This window comes from Panicum hallii, chromosome 8 (genome assembly GCF_002211085.1).
Source record: "Panicum hallii strain FIL2 chromosome 8, PHallii_v3.1, whole genome shotgun sequence".
Taxonomy (NCBI): Eukaryota; Viridiplantae; Streptophyta; class Magnoliopsida; order Poales; family Poaceae; genus Panicum; species Panicum hallii.
In genome coordinates, this window is record NC_038049.1 from 40,308,973 (window position 1) to 40,326,282 (window position 17,310).

General features: G+C 52.6%; 3 protein-coding genes across 3 annotated transcripts; 2 read left to right on the forward strand and 1 right to left on the reverse strand.

Annotated features, from left to right (window-relative positions):
- The first annotated feature begins 24 nt into the window (after positions 1-24).
- On the forward strand, positions 25-642 carry LOC112903826 (probable E3 ubiquitin-protein ligase RHC1A). Its single transcript, XM_025973020.1, has one exon. The coding sequence runs from the start codon at positions 25-27 to the stop codon at positions 631-633; it is 609 nt and encodes a 202-aa protein (XP_025828805.1). The 3' UTR covers positions 634-642.
- Positions 643-7,283: 6,641 nt separating this feature from the next.
- On the forward strand, positions 7,284-9,022 carry LOC112902830. The gene is made up of 4 exons (XM_025972017.1): positions 7,284-7,801; positions 8,201-8,311; positions 8,422-8,550; positions 8,657-9,022. Exons 1-4 carry the CDS (start codon positions 7,561-7,563, stop codon positions 8,842-8,844), a joined length of 669 nt encoding a protein of 222 aa, XP_025827802.1. The 5' UTR covers positions 7,284-7,560; the 3' UTR covers positions 8,845-9,022.
- Positions 9,023-9,173: 151 nt separating this feature from the next.
- On the reverse strand, positions 9,174-12,147 carry LOC112902829 (protein LIFEGUARD 2-like). The gene is made up of 4 exons (XM_025972016.1): positions 11,807-12,147; positions 11,559-11,672; positions 9,848-10,005; positions 9,174-9,733 (listed from the first exon to the last, which is right to left on the reverse strand). The coding sequence occupies exons 1-4, from the start codon at positions 12,120-12,122 to the stop codon at positions 9,536-9,538; spliced, it is 786 nt and encodes a 261-aa protein (XP_025827801.1). The 5' UTR covers positions 12,123-12,147; the 3' UTR covers positions 9,174-9,535.
- Between the last annotated feature and the right edge of the window lie 5,163 nt (positions 12,148-17,310).

Here is a 17,310-nt window from a genome sequence, read left to right on the forward strand (position 1 = left end):
CCTCCTCTCCCCCACGCCAAACCGATGCCGATGCTGGCTGCCGTCACCTGCCTCGCGCGGCGCCGCCGCATGCACTGCCGTGGTAGCGACACCGCGGCGGCGCTGGAGCTTGACCTGGGGTGCGACGACCACCGCCACCGCTGGCTGGATGAGCCGGCGCCCGTCGGCATGCCCGGCCGCGAGCACACCGGGCTGCCACGCGCGCCACTGCCGCATGCTTCCAGGAGGCAGGGACGGCGGCGAGTCCCGCGGGACGGAGGGCCGCCGGCGCTGGGATCCCGGCGCCGGCGTGAGACAGTGGCGGCGGGCGCCGAGCAGGCGCCGACGCAGGAGGAGGCCCGCAGCCAGCCTGGACCGGGCTCATCATCAGCCGCCGTGGACATGAAGAAGGCGGCGGACGCTTGCCGCGACGCGCGCGGCGGGGAGGGGACCGCGAGCGCGCCGTCGTCGCCCGTGCTCTGCGCGGTCTGCCTCGAGGGGGTGCGGGGGCGGGGCGAGGCGGCGGAGGCGGCGACGACGACGCTGCCGTGCTCCCACTCGTACCACGCCGGCTGCGTGCTGCCGTGGCTCGCCGCGCACGGCGCCTGCCCGTGCTGCAGGGCCGCCGTGCCGTCGCCGGAGAACTATTGCTGACTTGGATCGATGGCGTGTATATACGTAGAAGCAGCTTTTAAATTTCCTAGCTGCATGCATGTAAATTAGTACTAAATTACCATCAAGGTTTGCCTGGGAAATGAAATCATGCGTTAAGCTTGGTAAACTGATTTTCCTTCCAGATTTTTTTTCTCTTTTTTCCCCCCGGCAATATTAGTCCTCATCTCCATGGAAAAGAAAAATTGGTTCCTTGGTTTAAAAAAAGTTGAGCTTAGTTTTCTTTTACCCCTTTTTACTTGAACTTGGTTATCCAGCTTCAAAACGAATTTCGTTAGGTTTCTGATCCTTCGGTCCATTCCGTCTACAGCTGCCGTTAACTAGCACATAGGACACGCGTAAAAAGACCAAAATATCCGTTCACCTGTCAGATTCTTCTTCTCCACTTCCTCCCCATCTTCCTCCTCCGTTGCGGGAATGCGGCACGGCGGCGGGCAGCTCCTTATTGCAGGAACGCTATGTCTGGCCGCCGCGGGCACTCCAACCGGGATCGACCTGGCGGAAGTTCGACCACTTGGAGGGGTTGGCCTTGCCGAGGATGATGGGGACGCCATGCAGCCCGCTAGTGCAGCGGCCCCCCGAGGCCGAGCGCTCGGCATCAGTGCGCGCTGCCTGCGAGAGGCGTTCGGGTTGATCTCAATGACGACGCAGAGCAGCGGGTTGAGGCGGGCGATCGGGTCCAGGTAGAAGCGGACGAGCGCCGCCGAGGTGAGGATGTCGTTCCTAAATCCCAGCTGGATGGGTATTTTTTTTCCCTATTTTAACCTTACCTGCGACCGCCACCACGCATGAGCCACCGCCGGCGGTCCGCCGGGTGTGAGCGCCACAGCGCGCGCTAGCCGCCGCGGGCAAGCTCCGCCCCCTGAAGGCCCCGCCGTCAACCACCGAAGGCTCCCGTCCTCCCTTCCGTGGACGCAGTGAGAGGGAGAGAAAGATACTGATGTGTGGGGTCCGCTTGTAAGTGAGAGTGGGGGAGAGTTGAGTGGGTTGGCTGTGAATAGCGCTAGGGATAAAAGAGTCATTTTGCGTTGCTTTTAACACCGTTACCTTATCAAACTAATGGAAGAGTCAAGAACCCAAACGAAATTCGTTTTGAGACTAAATAACCAAATTCAAGTAAAATAAAAATAAAAGGGCTAAGAAACTAAGCTCAACTTTTTTTATATTTTAGACCAAGGAACTAATTTACTTAAAAAAATGCCGCCGCGCGCACCAGCTAGCGTGCTCGCCGGGCGGTGTGGCGCCACATCTGGGCCAACTAGCCTAGCAACGCCTTAAGCTAGGCTTAAGATTATTATTCCTACTGAACGAGGCCCAACAAAGCACGAAGCCCCACCCACCAGGGGCTAGAGCGATCCGCCCAAAACCCTTCCCAAATCCAAGCGCTCCACGATCCATTCGACCCCTCGGATTGCCGCTCATGGATCAAGACCATCCCCGCCGCCGCCGCCGCCGCCGCCGCCGCCGGCGCTCCGGCGAGGACCACATCAGCGGCCTCCCTGACGAGCTGCTGCACAGCATCCTCCTCCGCCTCGGCTCCGCCCGCGCCGCGGCGCGCACCTGCGCGCTCTCCCGCCGCTGGCGCCGCGTCTGGGCCCACCTGCCCGAGCTCGTCTTCAGCAGCGGCAGCCGCGACGCGCCCCCGCTGGCACCGGCCTCGTTCGCGCGCGGCGTAGGCGGCGTCGCGCGCGCCGTCGACGGCGCCCTCGCCGCCTACGCCGCCGACACGACCCTGGAGGGCCTCGTCATCGTCCTGCCCACCGCCGCCGGTGACGCCCTCGACGGCGTCCCGGCCGGACGTGTCGCGCGGTGGCTGCGCTTCGCCGCCGGGAGTGTGGCGGGCGAGCTCGTCCTCTTCATGCCTCCGCCGACGATGCCGCCGCACGAGCCGGAGGGCGTCCATTGGGCGGCGCTCGAGCTCCCCGCGTGCGAACGAGCGAGAACGATTGCGCTCCGCCTTAGACTAGACTGGCGGCTCTGGCTCCCGCCGGCCGGCTCCTTCGCGGCGCTGACCTCCCTGACGATACTCTTCGCCCGCATGGACGGCGGCGAGCTCACCGCCCTCGTGTGCACGCGGTGCCCGAGCCTGAGGAACCTGAGGCTCTGCCTCGTTCTGGTCGACGACCACGGCGTCTCCATCCGCTCCGACTCGCTGCGCTCGCTGAGCTTCGTGGCGGGAGCACCGCGGCTGGAGGTCGTCACCCCAGGGCTGGAATACCTATGTATAGGCGAAGACATTGGCGAGGCCCGCGTCTCTGCCCCCAAGCTTGCAGGGTTGGTTTGGTCGTGCCATGCCACCTACGACCCTCACCGCCACCGGCTTGAAGACGCCGGCCGCCGCCGCCTCCAGCTACTAGACATCGGTGAAACTTCTGCGGCGGGGTTGCTGATGCGGAAATTCGACGGAGTTGAAGTTGATCAGTTAAGACTGGGAGTCTCCATTACACTGGTGCGTCGATGTCATTAGAATTTCCTCAAAAGAAATTGTTTCTTTTTAATTTTCTGATAATAATCCAGTGATTAATTACTTTGTTTCTGCTCGATCATGACAGGGAATAGAGGCATACAAAAGCTTCTCGAATGAAACAAGCAAGCTGCCCAAGTGTCAGACCTTGAACATTACATTATTACCGAGGAATTGTCATGGTTTGGCACCGGTCATGTTGCATCTCCTGAGGAGTTGTAGCAGTACAAAGAAGGTCTCCGTACAATTGTTTGATTTTTCTGGCTACTCATCGGTAATTTCTACGCACTCTACCTTTTGTTGCAATCCTAATAATAATTATCGTTCACTGCTGTGACCTTTTACTTGTTTGAGAACGGAGTGTTTTCGAAACTGTTTTTTTCTTGAGGCACTCCATTCTCAAAGTTATGAATATATTTGTTTCCCTTTAATGATGAAATATGTGCCCAGGCACGTTCTCTAAAATTACGAATATATTTGTTTAGTGTATTGAAAAACCAAGGTAAAGGTAAAGATCATATCAGAACAAAGGAAACTTTGTTGGATACTTGCATTGGGTAGCTGTTTACGTTCATTTTACTAGAACTGGCAGACTTCTGAGTTTTTCACAAATTCTCCACTAGTTTTATCATCGCTAAATTCTTATTTTCAGTATTTTGGTTGCCGGTCATGCTGCCCTTGTCGCCTGGAGGAGAGTCGCAGGATTGATGGCATTGATCTCAGTTCACTTGAAGAGGTGGAAATCACGTCCTACAGAAGTTCTCAAAAAGAATTGTTGGAATTTGTGGAGCAACTATGCAGATGCAATGCACCAATCCTCAAAAAGTTGGTCTTCAGCCATACAATGTTCTCTGCTCCTTCACAAACCAAGGTTGTGTTTGAGAAGGTCCGTAGCATGTGCCATCCAAAAATTGAAGTCGAATTCTATGACTTCATGGATGGGGTGTGGGTGCGTTTCGACTGATTACTCGAGGCTCGTAAAAATAAGAAAATGTAATGTAATATGGTCGATTCTGCACTCTTCCACCTATTTGGATGAATTGATTGGAGTGCTTGTGAAGTATCATCGAAGTTATAATATCGTGAATTGACCATCTCCAATCTAAGCTATATTGCAAGTTAAGAGTGTCATGTAATCGAATCTCTCTCATCTACGTAGTAAGTTAGAAAGGTCATGTAACTGTTTGTCAATTTGTTTTGTTAAGCATAATCTAGTTAAAATTTGGACCCGTAAGGTGTTCGAATGTTACAACACGTGTGATATCAGTAAATGTTGCCTTTACTCGATATTCGAAAAAATATCCGTATCTGATATTAACCGTATCCGGTTAGCTCCGTATTCGATACACATCTATTCGTATTCGTAACCGAAGCAATCCACATTCGCATATATATCCGAGTCTATCCGTGTTTGAATCCGAATCCGATAGAAAATATGAAAACAAATACAATATCAGCGATATCCGTCCGTATCCGATTCATTTACGTTACATCCCTAATAGCTCGCATGCGCAGCTCCACCCTCGCCCTTTTGCCCCTACAGAGGGCGCCCTATACCGGTCCTACTCCCGCACTGTGCGCTTGCACCGGCCCATCCATCCAAACGCCACCCGCTCACTACGCCCCACCCGACACCTGTGCCTGCATCGCCCGCTCATGTTGGCCCTACTCCATCCGAGCTCATCCGTTTTTCAGTATATAGTTTGTTGGTGGTGACCGAATTGTCGAAATTTTTTGGTCATTTTGAATTCGTGCCCACCCCTTCCTCCGAGCTCATGTATCTTCTCATTTCTATACATTGTGATGTCTTATTTTTCATATTAGATTATTTGAAGATAATCTAGATTACTTTGTGTATAGTTTAGATTCTTTTTCATCTAAATTTTATTAAAAGAAAGTTTCATATTAGATTATTTGGAGATAATCTAGATTACTTTATGTAAATCTGATTAGTTTTATCGTTGTAGGTGTCGGTGCATGTTTCTATAAATTTGGTGAAAGTTACACAAGTCTAACTTAGAACGAAACTAAAATGAACTATAATTTGAAATCTGAAATGGAGCACTTTTCGGAACAAATGAGCGCCTGATGTTTGGTTGCATGTTGGAAACCACCGACAGTCAAAGTTCTAAGTTCCAACATGCGATCAGGCTTTTGTTAGAACGCCCAGTTATTTGACCAGACACCAGAGGGAGTAGGTCCATGCATAATAAGATCGATCACGGAAATCCTCTTGCGTTTCGAAATTTATATATTTTTCTTGGAAAACTTCCACGAGCGCATTATCTTTCATCTCCACCAATGCCGCGTATGAACAACCATCCATCCGTTGGTTCGTTCGTTCATTCGACGACCACACCATTGCAGTCGCAGCGTCGTCAAAAGCGAGGACAGTCAAGGGGACAACCAAACCTTCTCGTAGCACCGTACCAAACTCACCGACCGCGGAGAGCGGCACCCAGATCAGGCGCCGCCCATTCATTCATCAGCTAAAAGGCTCAATGATAAAATGGACATATAGCTACTGTTTTGTTTGTCCGACTTGAGCGTCGAGTGTTCTATTATTCGACCCTTCGTTACAAATTATAGGCCATTTGGACTTTCCTAAATACTAAGTTTTTTTACTGTATATTTAGATATATGCTATGTCTAGATACATATTTTTATTTTTATTTTTTATATATTTAAATATACTAGAGGTCCATCAGCTCGTAAGAAATGTGTCATTTAGGTCCATCAACTTCGAAATTACATTTCTAGATTTATAAATTTGTAATTTGTGTCATTTAGGTCCACAAACTCTGAAAGTTTATTCCTAGATCCATAAATTTGTAATTTGTATCATAAAGGTCCATACCCCTCCATCGAGCTTTCATAAACTGATATAACACTAACGTGAATCTATATGGTGCCCGCACGCTACTGGAGTTCCATCAGAAGGGTCAAATTTGAGCTCCGATTTCGAATTAAGTGCATAGGGAGAGAAGAGAGGAGGGATGAAAGACTTATCTCGAAGGTTATTGACATGTATTAGGATTCAAAGGGGGTTCACGGACTGCCATTGGTGAGTTCTGGAGTTTAGATCTAAATATAACCTCGTAATATGGGTGAAGAGGTGAGGGTGATGGCTCGGAAAAGGTGGAGGAGGTCACAGAGGGACTCAACAACGTGTGTACAGTGGTAGAGGATATTATATCCTCCCTGGCGCGAGTGCGAGTGGCCGAATATGGTGGCTCTAGGCGTTGTGGCGAAAAATCTCGTGACGATATTAGACTTGGGTCAACCCAGAGTGGTTCTTGGTGAGAATTGAAAGATATTCATGGACAACGATATCGGGACGGCCTTTGTAGGCGCGATTGTAGCCACATGACTGCTCATGGATACAGTTCAGGACCTAAAAATGAAGTTTCGGAGTTATGGATCTAAGTGACACAAATTACAAGTTTATGGATAAAAATGCACTTTCAGAGTTTATGGACCTACATTTTCAAAGTTTATGATCTAATTGACACAAATTAGAAGTTAATGGATCTAAAAATGTACTTTTGAAGTTCGTGAACCTAATGACACACGGTTGGTGGACCTGTGGTGCATTTTACTTTTATTATATACGTAGATAATAAAAGTTTGTGTACGACCTTACTTATTATTATGTATATTTACATGTATACTATACCTGTATACATATTACAGACTATGTATCCAGAAAAAAGCTAAAACAACATATAATTTAAAGCAGAGGAGTGTAGAGGAGTGTATGTAGGACCTTACTTGCTTCTCCTTATATGACGTAGGAATGACATGCTTTTGTGTTAAAAAGAATAAAATGGACAGATTAGCCATTTCTAACGGCGAAGAAAAAATCAACAGACAATAAGAGAAATATAATCCGGGGGAGTTGACCATATTATACACGATTCAGAACGAGTAGTTCGGTCAGCCTGCCTGCATGTGTCTTCTAGATGAAAGGAAACTCGTCTCCCAACATGTTTGGACCTGACTGACGCGAGAATCTCCGTCCTGGTTTGAGGCCAGGCAGAGCCCGTGTCCCAGGGAGTTGCAAACTGTAACGTTCCGCGTGCAGCCAAGAACACCAAACGACTCGGTAGCCGAGGCTGGAGAACCCGTCGCCGTCAGGTTCAGTTTCTGATGCTTTTGTCAAATCTGACGGGTCGCCTTTCTACAGTTGTCCCTCTTTTCTCTCTCTCCGGGTTCACTAATCGGCCCGGCCGGCCGACCACGAGCTCACCAGCACGCATGCCTATATATATACAAGTTTCCGGGGGTACCATCGTCATCAACCTTGCAACGACGGCCTCCAAGCACTGGCCGGCAGCTGCTGCGCCATCGATCATCCTCTCCTCCTCGCAGGAGCTAGCAGAGAGCTCGATCGGGAGCGCGCCGGCCGGGCGGGCTCCGTCCTGGGATCGGAGGAGCGAGGGAGTATGTACATGGGGCGCGCCGGGCTGCTCGCGCTGGCGTCTCTCGCCGCCGCCGCCGCCGCCCTGACGCTGGCCGGCGGGGCCGCGGCGGCCGGCGAGTGCGGCAGGGCGCGGTGCGGCATGGGGGCGTGCGCCGAGTCCGGCGACTACGCCTTCGGGTTCGCGTGCCAGTGCAGGCCCGGCTGGAGCCGCTACCACCTCGGCGGCATGCAGTTCCCCTTCCTCCCCTGCGTCATCCCCAACTGTAAGAAGAGCCCCCTCTCCCTCTCTGTTTCTTCAAGAACACGCAGCCGTGATCGTTCGGCGACCAGCCCCAGGCACCGGGAACGTTGGCGTTCAAAGTCAACCCTGGCGCGGCGCCAAAGTCCTCCTGGTGCAACACGTGCCGGGAGTCGGTCTTGGCACGGGACTTTACCTTTTCTCTTCCGTCGGAAACTTCTGCTGACTCGGCAGCAGCAGCAGCGCCCGTCAGGCTCCAAGTTTCCCGTGACCTGGCTGTCCAGGCTGACGGCCCGGAATTCATTTCGCCGGTGCAGAACCTGGAAAAAGAAACGCAGCCTTTGGCACGTGTCACGCGGTCAGAAATGAGAAGTCAACAAGCAACGGAACTGCAGCTCTGACTCTTCTCCCTCCCCTCTTGCAGGCACCATCAACCACGGGTGCCAGGACGGGTCGTCCTCGCCGCCGGCTCCGCCGCCGCCGCCGCCGCCGCCGGCGGGGCTGCCGCCGCTGACCAACTTCTCCATCTTCGACCGTAATAGCTCGCTCCCTCGAACCCGGAAACTGTTCACGCTTCCTCAGTACTACCGACCATGCCAGCTGAACCGAACCCATGGCTAAATTGTCTTCCTTCCGTTTCGCCAGCGTGCCTGATGCAGTACTGCGGCGACGGCGGCGCCTGCGAGAAGGCGTCGGACTTCACCCACCGCTGCAGCTGCCGCGACGGCTACGCCAACCTCCTCAACGACACCTCCTACCCCTGCTACCGCCAGTGTAAGCGACCGGCACACCTCTATCCTCTGATGAAAGATTGAAACCTAGCTGAAGCGCTGAAGTCTGAAGCCTAACCGGCCTGGTGTTCTCATCTCCGACGACGCAGGCTCGCTGGGGTCGGACTGCAGGGATCTCGGGATCGGCGTGATCAACGGGTCCACGCCGACCTCGTCGCCGCCGGCGCCCATCTCCTTCACCGTCAGGAGGTCCGCCGCCGGAGCTGCCGCCGCGCCCGTCGAATGGCTGCTCAAGCTGCTCATGCTCATCTCTTTCCTCTGGCTCCAGGCGATCTGAGCTCAGCTTTTAGCTCTTTGTGTTAGGAATATACTCCGTATCATAAGAGTTGTGTTCAGGTTAGGGTGCCGCGTACCACACGGTACAGGCCAGTTTTCCCATTGCATAGCGTCAGTGCTATGTGGAATACTCTTTTAAGAAATAAATGAGCAGCAGACACTACGACCCTGCATTCCTACATTCTAGGAGATTGAACAGAAACACTATAAGCCACAGGAACAGCGATACGAAACAAACAGAACAGAACAGAAGCAGCAGCAACAGCAGCACACCGGCGAGATGACCAGACCGATCGGCAGAGCAACCACACTCACCAAACGCACAAGCGATAGAGTATTTTGGATCTCCATTAAGGTTTCAGATCCAGCAGCGCTTTGGATCTCCATGAAGGTTTCAAACCAACAGCGGCCTATCAATCAGAGCTACCCGGTGCCGAAGCACGGAAGAGGGAGATATCTCAAGGTCTATGATTATCTTTCACTACTAGCGCAACTGGTCATATATACCGCAATCTCAGCTAGAGCTTGGCTAATTACATATCAGTCTCCAGCTCTGTAGTGCTACTGGTACTATTAGGTATTTGGTAACTTGAGGCAGCTAGATTTGTGAAGCTATGTGACGTGATCCACCATGTACGGGACGGGCGAGGCGAAGTCAGGGTGGGGGGTGCTGAGGTGAGACCCGCGATGGATCACTGGAAGGAGAGCGACATCTGGGCCATGAAGAGGTTGATGACGTCCAGGTAGAGGGAGATGGCGGCGACCACGTACTCGTTGTAGGTGTGGCGCTTGAGCAGCATGTGGGTGTCGTAGACGATGAAGCCCGAGAACACCAGGGTGGCCAGGAACCCGTAGATGGTGATGCCGAACCTTCCCAGGGGGAAGAAGATCTGCGAGGTCCAGTGGATTGCGACATTACACTGTATGCCAGACAGGTGGGTGGCACGGAGAAAGATGGATCTGGTGAGGAAGAGGAAGGTGGCGTTGTTGTCGGGGAAGCAAACCTGGATGACGAGGTACACCAGCAGCACGTTGACGCAAGTGAACAGGAAGGGGAACATGAAGGTGAAGTCGTAGCCCTTTTTCACAGCCCAGAAGGTGAAGAGGGTGAGCCCCAGAACAGCAACTGCCGTGAGGATGGCAGACTGCAGAACCACTCTGCCTGTTGACATAACACAAGAACTGCACTTCATCAGCTATAATGATAAAAAAATACATGTGTTCCTAAAGGATGCAGTGCAGTAGTAACTAAAAGAGTAATTAAAAACGTTTTAGAATGCCTGAAAGTTGGGAAGATAAGATTTCTTCACATATACAAACCGACAGAAGGAAGTTAGATTTATTTCAGATCTATAGTCGTTCAGTATAAAAACAATGTGCCATGAATTTCACCACAATAGAAGGACTATGTATGAAAACTGCACAAGTAAGGTTTACTTTGCATCTAGAATGAATCAGAAAAAAGGTTGGAAGGACCATGTATGAAAACTGCACAAGTAAGGTTTACTTTGTATCTAGAATGAATCGGAAAAAAGATAGGATTCAGTTACAGATCGACAGTTTTTGAATAACATAAGAAATGAGAGACGGATTTTGTCACAACAAAATCACAAGCATTCAGTCAGCACTTCAACTCACAGTCAACAAATATAACATAGCCCAGTACTCTGGACCTAGTTGTTCCATCACAAAATAAAAAGCTAGAGATCATGCAACAAATAAGACCAACTCATGCATCTTCAAAATGTAAAATTCAACATCTTATTAATGACTGCTACCACAGCGAATGGGGTGGTTAAAAACTAGTATACTGGCTGACCTGAACTAGATGCATGGAAACACATGCAGAAGGGTGGTCGTACGTGCAGATAAATCATAAACAGTACATAGCACAAGCCAATTGGTAAAAACTAAATTTTTCTTATGCTAAAAGTAACTGTTGTGCAACTCACCCAAATGATGCCACAAGAAATGAAAAAGGACACGCTAATGGACTCAATACAGAACATTGACCATTGCAAATAATTACTCTGTATGGCGACAACAATAAGCAATGTAAGAAATTAACCGTGCAAATTGCAAACAACATTGCAGGGCACTGTCCATGACACAGAAATCTATTTGTATAGGCAAATAAGACCTCACCATGCAAGAATAGTACATCTATATGGCGCAGTCACAGAGGATTTAGTTAAAAAAAAAAGTTGACCCCGAGCCGATTCCCATCCTACCACTGCCAAGGGCCAACAACTAAAGATAGAGTGAAATTCTACTCATCAAATTCCACAAAGCTCATAAATCTATCCTGAATTTTTGCAGGGAACACCGGAACAGACTAATTTAACATTTATTGGCTGACAGCAGAAGAATATCATAATTGATAAGAGCCACATACTAGTTGGCCTACAAATGATCGTTCATTCCCGCGCGAAAAAGGAAAAAGAAGCTCCACTCTTCTTCTCTGCCAAAACCACCAGAGCCAAATCTGCTTTTTTCAACAATCTAACTGACAGCTACTGCATTCCCCCAAAAAAGAAAGTGCAGGATCACACATCCCTAACAATCCATCACAACAAACACCGGATCGGTAGCAGATGATGACTAACTGGCCCTGGAAACCACCAGAATCTCACCACCCGCTGCACTCGATCTATCCACATCACAGCAGAAAGCGAAGCCACGAGAAAGGGAGATGGCGGAACCATGAGCCCGTACCGAGGCTGGTGGAGGTGGTCATGGCGATGCTGAGGCTGCAGCAGAGGGTGAAGACGCCGAGCAGCACCAGGTTCGTGGGGTGCTTCTCCCGGTACTTCAACATGGGGAACATCACTGCACAGATCAACCGCGCGCGTTATACTTATACCCGGCGCCACTCGCTTCGATTTCAGCCCCGCAGCCGGACCAAGCACGCAGGGGCGACCGGAACCCGAAACCCTAGGGAGGGGAGCGGAGTGGGCGCGCACCGATGAGCGGGGAGACGAGGATCCCGATGAAGACGGGCCAGACGGCGGCGGGGGACCCCGTGGCGAAGAAGCGCGGGACGGCGCGCACGAGGCAGGCCGCGACGGAGACGGCGGCCGTGAGCGCGAACTGCAGCGACAGGATCGCGTAGACCTTGCGCACGAACGCCCAGCGCAGGCGCGGGTCCGCCTCCTCCGCCACCTTCCTCGTGGGCTTCGCGGCCTCCTCCGCCGCCGCCGGGGCCGCCTTCCCCGCGGCGTCCGCGGCGGGCCCGGCCGCCTCGACGTCGGCGTCCTGGGGCTTCGGCATCGCCGGCATTCCGCGCGATCGGCTAGGGTTCGCGCGGCGCAGTGGGGTTTTCGGGGCGGGGGAGTGGAGGGGGGGGGGGGGGATGGGGTTGCGGGGGAGCGCGGCGAGGTAGGGAAGCCGGTGGGGAAAGGCGGCGATATATACAGGCCGCGTCTCGCCGGCTCGAGGGCCCACCTGGCAGCGAGCCGGGCCGGGGATCTCCGATCCTCCGCGGCGGTTTCGGGCCTCGCGAGCGGACGCGCCGAGGTGACGCGTGTCGACCGGCCATCGGTGGGGGGTCGACCCGTGGGGCCACGCGTTGACGGAGGCCCCACCGGCCAGGGTGGCGTCGCGCGTGGGAGGGTGGTTTGGGTGGGCCGTGTGGTGTTGGGCCGCTGTGCTCTCCGGACTCGATTCGGGCGAGCAGGTGGGCCACCGGGGGTCAATCCGGGACCGCGTGTCAGTGGCACGGGAGGGAAGTGGGGGCCCGCCACGGCACATGCGCATGTGCTGGCCGTTGGGGTAGGATTTGTAGGGAGGAGGAGGAGAAGCGACGCGTGGGTGGGCGGCGGAGTGGTAGCTGCCGATCCAGTCACCGGACACCGGTTGCTTCCCTGGCAGAGCTTCTTCCTCTCATCCTTTTCCATGCGAGAAGAGGTAGTTCGATTCACAGCACGTTTTCACGTGCTTTTCTTTTCGTTTCCTTGCTACGGGGATCCATGAAATTTACGAAAAAGTAGTTGAAGTCGTCATGAAACGGGGATAGGAGGGTAACTTCTTCGATTTCTCCAGCCGAGGGTACTTAGAAAAAACTTTGCTAAGGTGTCCATTGTGAAGCGATATAAAAATCAAAACAACTAATAATTTATTTATAGAAAAGTCAAAACGATTAATATTTTGAAACGGAGTAAGCAACTTCATCGACCTCATATGTGGTACGAGGATAACATAGCATTAAGTTCTAAGTGAGTTGCAGACATCAACATAGAAGTAGCAACTAAACAACTAAATCTAATAGTAGCGGACATCTAACAACACTCGGCTGTCTCAGCTGAGCACTCGAAGTTCATGCTGCAATAATTAATCCCCCGCTCAAGTCCTAGCTAATCGCCGGCGTCTGCAGGCCAACAAATAACTTTCATTACCGGATCATACAAGAAGCCAGCGACTTCTATGTCATTCAAGTCCATGGATCATGTTGTAAACTAAATGGACGCATCGGAAGTTGAAAACTCAAAATTACCAGAAAACCTACAAGCTTTGTAAAATGAAAGTAACATTTGGGCAAGTAAAATTTAATACTCCTCCAGCAGAAAAATTGCAAACAATACCCATGGCAGAAAACAGCATCAAACATTCCACTCTTGAACCATAAGAAGAACTGCAAAGCACACTCCAATCTGGACAGCACACTCTAACCATCCATACCACGTGTTACAAAACTGTTATGTTAAATAGACATCTCAAGCATTTTATGAAGAGAAGTGTTATTTTATTGATTTAACCATGTAATAATCTCACTCAACCTACCAGACAAAACCAACCTTGCATGACAGCATATTCTATTTTTATTAAAAGATTTAGCATATCCCTGGCTTCTACTGATGAGAGCATAATTTACCATTCTAGTGAATAAACAAAAGATCATGTTGCTGCATATAAATTTTAATTGAAGTAAGAACAAAAAAAACAGTATTAGACCGTGCTAGCTTCAGCAAAAGCCCCACTTGTCCGTTGTCTTTTTGGATAATGATTGTGCTCATCAGAAGCAGTGACCTCCATTGTGTTCTTCCTTGGATTCAAGTCTTGGGCACTTCCTACTTGACTTGAATGCTTAGTTGTGCCATTGCCTGCCGCCGCACAATAATATCGAGATGTCAAACCATCGCTGGATGCTTCCCCTGATCGGAACTCTGATCACCCCGATCGAGTCGATTCCCTCGTACCAGCGGCAAGGTCGGCGGAGCGATGCCGGCCGTCAGGGATTGCGGCGACGACGAGCTCGCCGGCGCGGCGGAGCACCCCGCCGTGCGGCGGATCCGGCACCGGCGCCTCATCGCCTTCCTCTGGCTCCAGGGCCTCGAGCGCACCTTCCAATCGTACGCGCTCCAGATATCCCTCGAGCTCTCACAACACCGCTCGCTGCGCTTGCTACCTGCTTTACGGATTCTTCTCCGTCGCTGATCCGGCGCAGGATGGTCCGTGAGACGGACGCGGACTTCTCCGTGGTGCACCTGAGGGACCTGGTCGCCCGAGGCCAGTGGCGCGGCGCCGTCGGGTACCTGTCGCGCTTCCTGCCGCCGGACGACGACGGGCGCCTGATGAGCGTCGAGGCCAAGGTCCTGCACCGCGCGCTTCCTCGCCGTCCACATGGACCTGGCCGACATCCTCGCCGGCACCGAGCGAGGCGACGCGCTCGCGGCCCACTTCTGCGCGTACCACGACCACGACCGGATCCGCTGCATCATACTCACTCACTGCAGGAAATGTGCGTACTTCCGACGGCCCCGATAACTTCCGACGGCTGCACTGCAGGCCGTAGGAGGTATATACTACTTCCGACGGCACTGTGTAGCCGTCGGAAGTTACAGTAGTTTCCGACGGCTCCTTCAGCGGCCGTCGGAAATAACAGTAACTTCCGACGGCCGGGGCTGAGCCGTCGGAAGTAATTCAATTCCGGATAACGCCGTTACTCGTGCGGCCGAACCCTAGCTGTACACGTGCCGCGCCTCGCCTCTCCTCTCGCGCGCCCCGCGCCCAGCCGCCGCACCCTGCCGCCCGCCGCCCGCCGCTCCTCCCCGCCGCCCCGCCCCTCCGCCGCTCCTCCCCGGCGCCCGCCGCTCCTCCCCGCCGCCCGCCGCCCTCCGCACCCTGCCGCCCGCCGCTCCTCCCCGCCGCCCCGCCCCTCGGCCGCTCCTCCCCGCCGCCCGCCGCTCCTCCACGCCGGCCGCCCGCCGCTCCTCCCCGCCGCCCCGCCCCTCGGCCTCTCCTCCCCGCCGCCCGCCGCTCCTCCCCGCCTCCCCGCCCCTCGCTCCTCCCCGCCGCCCCGCCCCTCGGCCGCTCCTCCCCGCCGCCCGCCGCTCCTCCACGCCGGCCGCCCGCCGCTCCTCCACGCCGCCCGCCGCTCCTCCCCGCCGCCCCGCCCCTCGGCCTCTCCTCCCCGCCGCCCGCCGCTCCTCCCCGCCGCCCCGCCCCTCGGCCGCTCCTCCCCGCCGCCCGCCGCTCCTCCCCGCCGCTCCTCTGCTGCTCCTCCCCGCCGCCCCGCCCCTCTGCCGGTCCTCCCCGCCGCCCCGCCCCTCTGCCACGCCTCCCCGCCGTGCTTCTCCCCGCCGGCCCGCCCCTAGCTCTGCCGCTCCTCCCCGCTGCGCTTCTCCCTGCCGCCGGCCGCCCTCCGGTCGTCCCCGCCGCCCCGCGCCCCTGCCGCCCGCTACCCTCCGGTCGTCCCCGCCGCCCCGCGCCCCTGCCGCTCGACCCCGCCAGCCCTGCCTCTCGACCCCGCCGCCCCTGCCGCTCGATCCCGCCGCGCGCCCCTGCCTCTCGACGCCGCCGCGCGCCCCTGCAGGTACCAGAAAATTGTTTTGCTTCAATTTTGGGTTGCTAATCATAAAAATGAGTGTTACTTCAATTGTTTTTATGTAGTTTTAAAGTTTATGTTTCTATTAGGTGCTTAGATATATTATATATGAACTTCCGAGGGCTATAAATGATTAGCGTATATAATTTGTTAACTTCGGACGGCTTGAGATGATTAGTTTATATAATATGTTAACTTCCGACGACCTTACGTGTTTAGATATATTTTACGTTAATTTCCGACGGCCATAGGTGACTAGAAGTATTCTATGTTGACTTTCGGCGACTTTAAATGATTAGCGTGTATAATATATTAATTTTTGACGGCTTACGACAATTAGTGTATACAATATGTTTAATTTGGATGATTAATGTAGTCTATGGAGAATCGTCGGTGGATGTACGAAGGTTGGGCTCAAGATGGAAAGCACACTAGTGAGTGGGTTAAGAAAACTAATGAATTTGTAAAGCAAGCGTTCGCTTTATCAAGTACCGGTCGAGATGTCAGGTGTCCATGCAACAAGTGTCGAAATTGCATCTGCCAAAGTGAGTTTGATTTGCAAATGCATATTTGTCGGCATGGATTTATGCCCAATTATGAGGTTTGGGTGCATCACGGCGAGGCAATTAGGAGAAATGCATCGGAAGTTCGACCTGATCATAGGGCGAATCATGATAGGATGCAGGAGATGCTTGACGATATACGACCGGATATATTTCACGAGGAACATGAGGAGATGGGTTCTGAATCTCAAGATCCACCCACTCCGGAGGTTGTAGAGTTTTTTAAGCTCCTCAAGGCTTCTGAAGAGCCATTGCATGAACACACAACAGTGACGGTTCTTGCTTTTGTGACTCGGCTTATGGCTATTAAGTCTAAATTTGCATTCTCAGTAAATTGCTACAAGGAGCTCTTGAAATTGATCAGTGATGTACTTCCAGCGAATCACAAGATGCCTAAGGATATGTACCAATCAAAGAAACTGCTTACTGGTCTCGGCATGGATTATCAAAAAATTGATGTTTGTGAAGATAATTGTATGTTGTTTTGGAGGGACACCGAAAAAGATAAAGTGTGCAAGTGCGGAAAATCGAGGTACATACAAGTAGTAAATGATGATGGTGATACAGTAACAACGGAGATAGCACGTAAGCAACTCCGTTATATGCCTCTCACACCACGTGTGAAACGGTTGTTCCTCTCAAGAAAGACAGCTCAACATATGAGATGGCACAAAGAAGGTCGTCGTGATAACCCTGGAACGATGACCCACCCGGCCGATAGTGATGCATGGAAGGCACTGGATGAATTTGACCCAACGTTTGCTAGTGACAATAGAAATGTCCGCATTGGGTTAGCAACAGATGGCTTCTCACCTTTTCATGTAAATGCATCAACTTATTCTTGTTGGCCCGTATTTGCTCTACCGTACAACCTTCCACCTGCTCTTTGCATGAAGTACGATTTTACTTTCCTATGCCTCATAATTCCAGGTCCTGATCATCCTGGAACAAAACTCAATGTTATGTTGAGGCCCTTAATTGAAGAGTTGAAAAAGTTATGGGATGGAGTTCCAGCATATGACTTTTACAAAGAGCAGAAATTCAATCTTCGAGTTGCATATTTGTGGTCGATCCATGATTT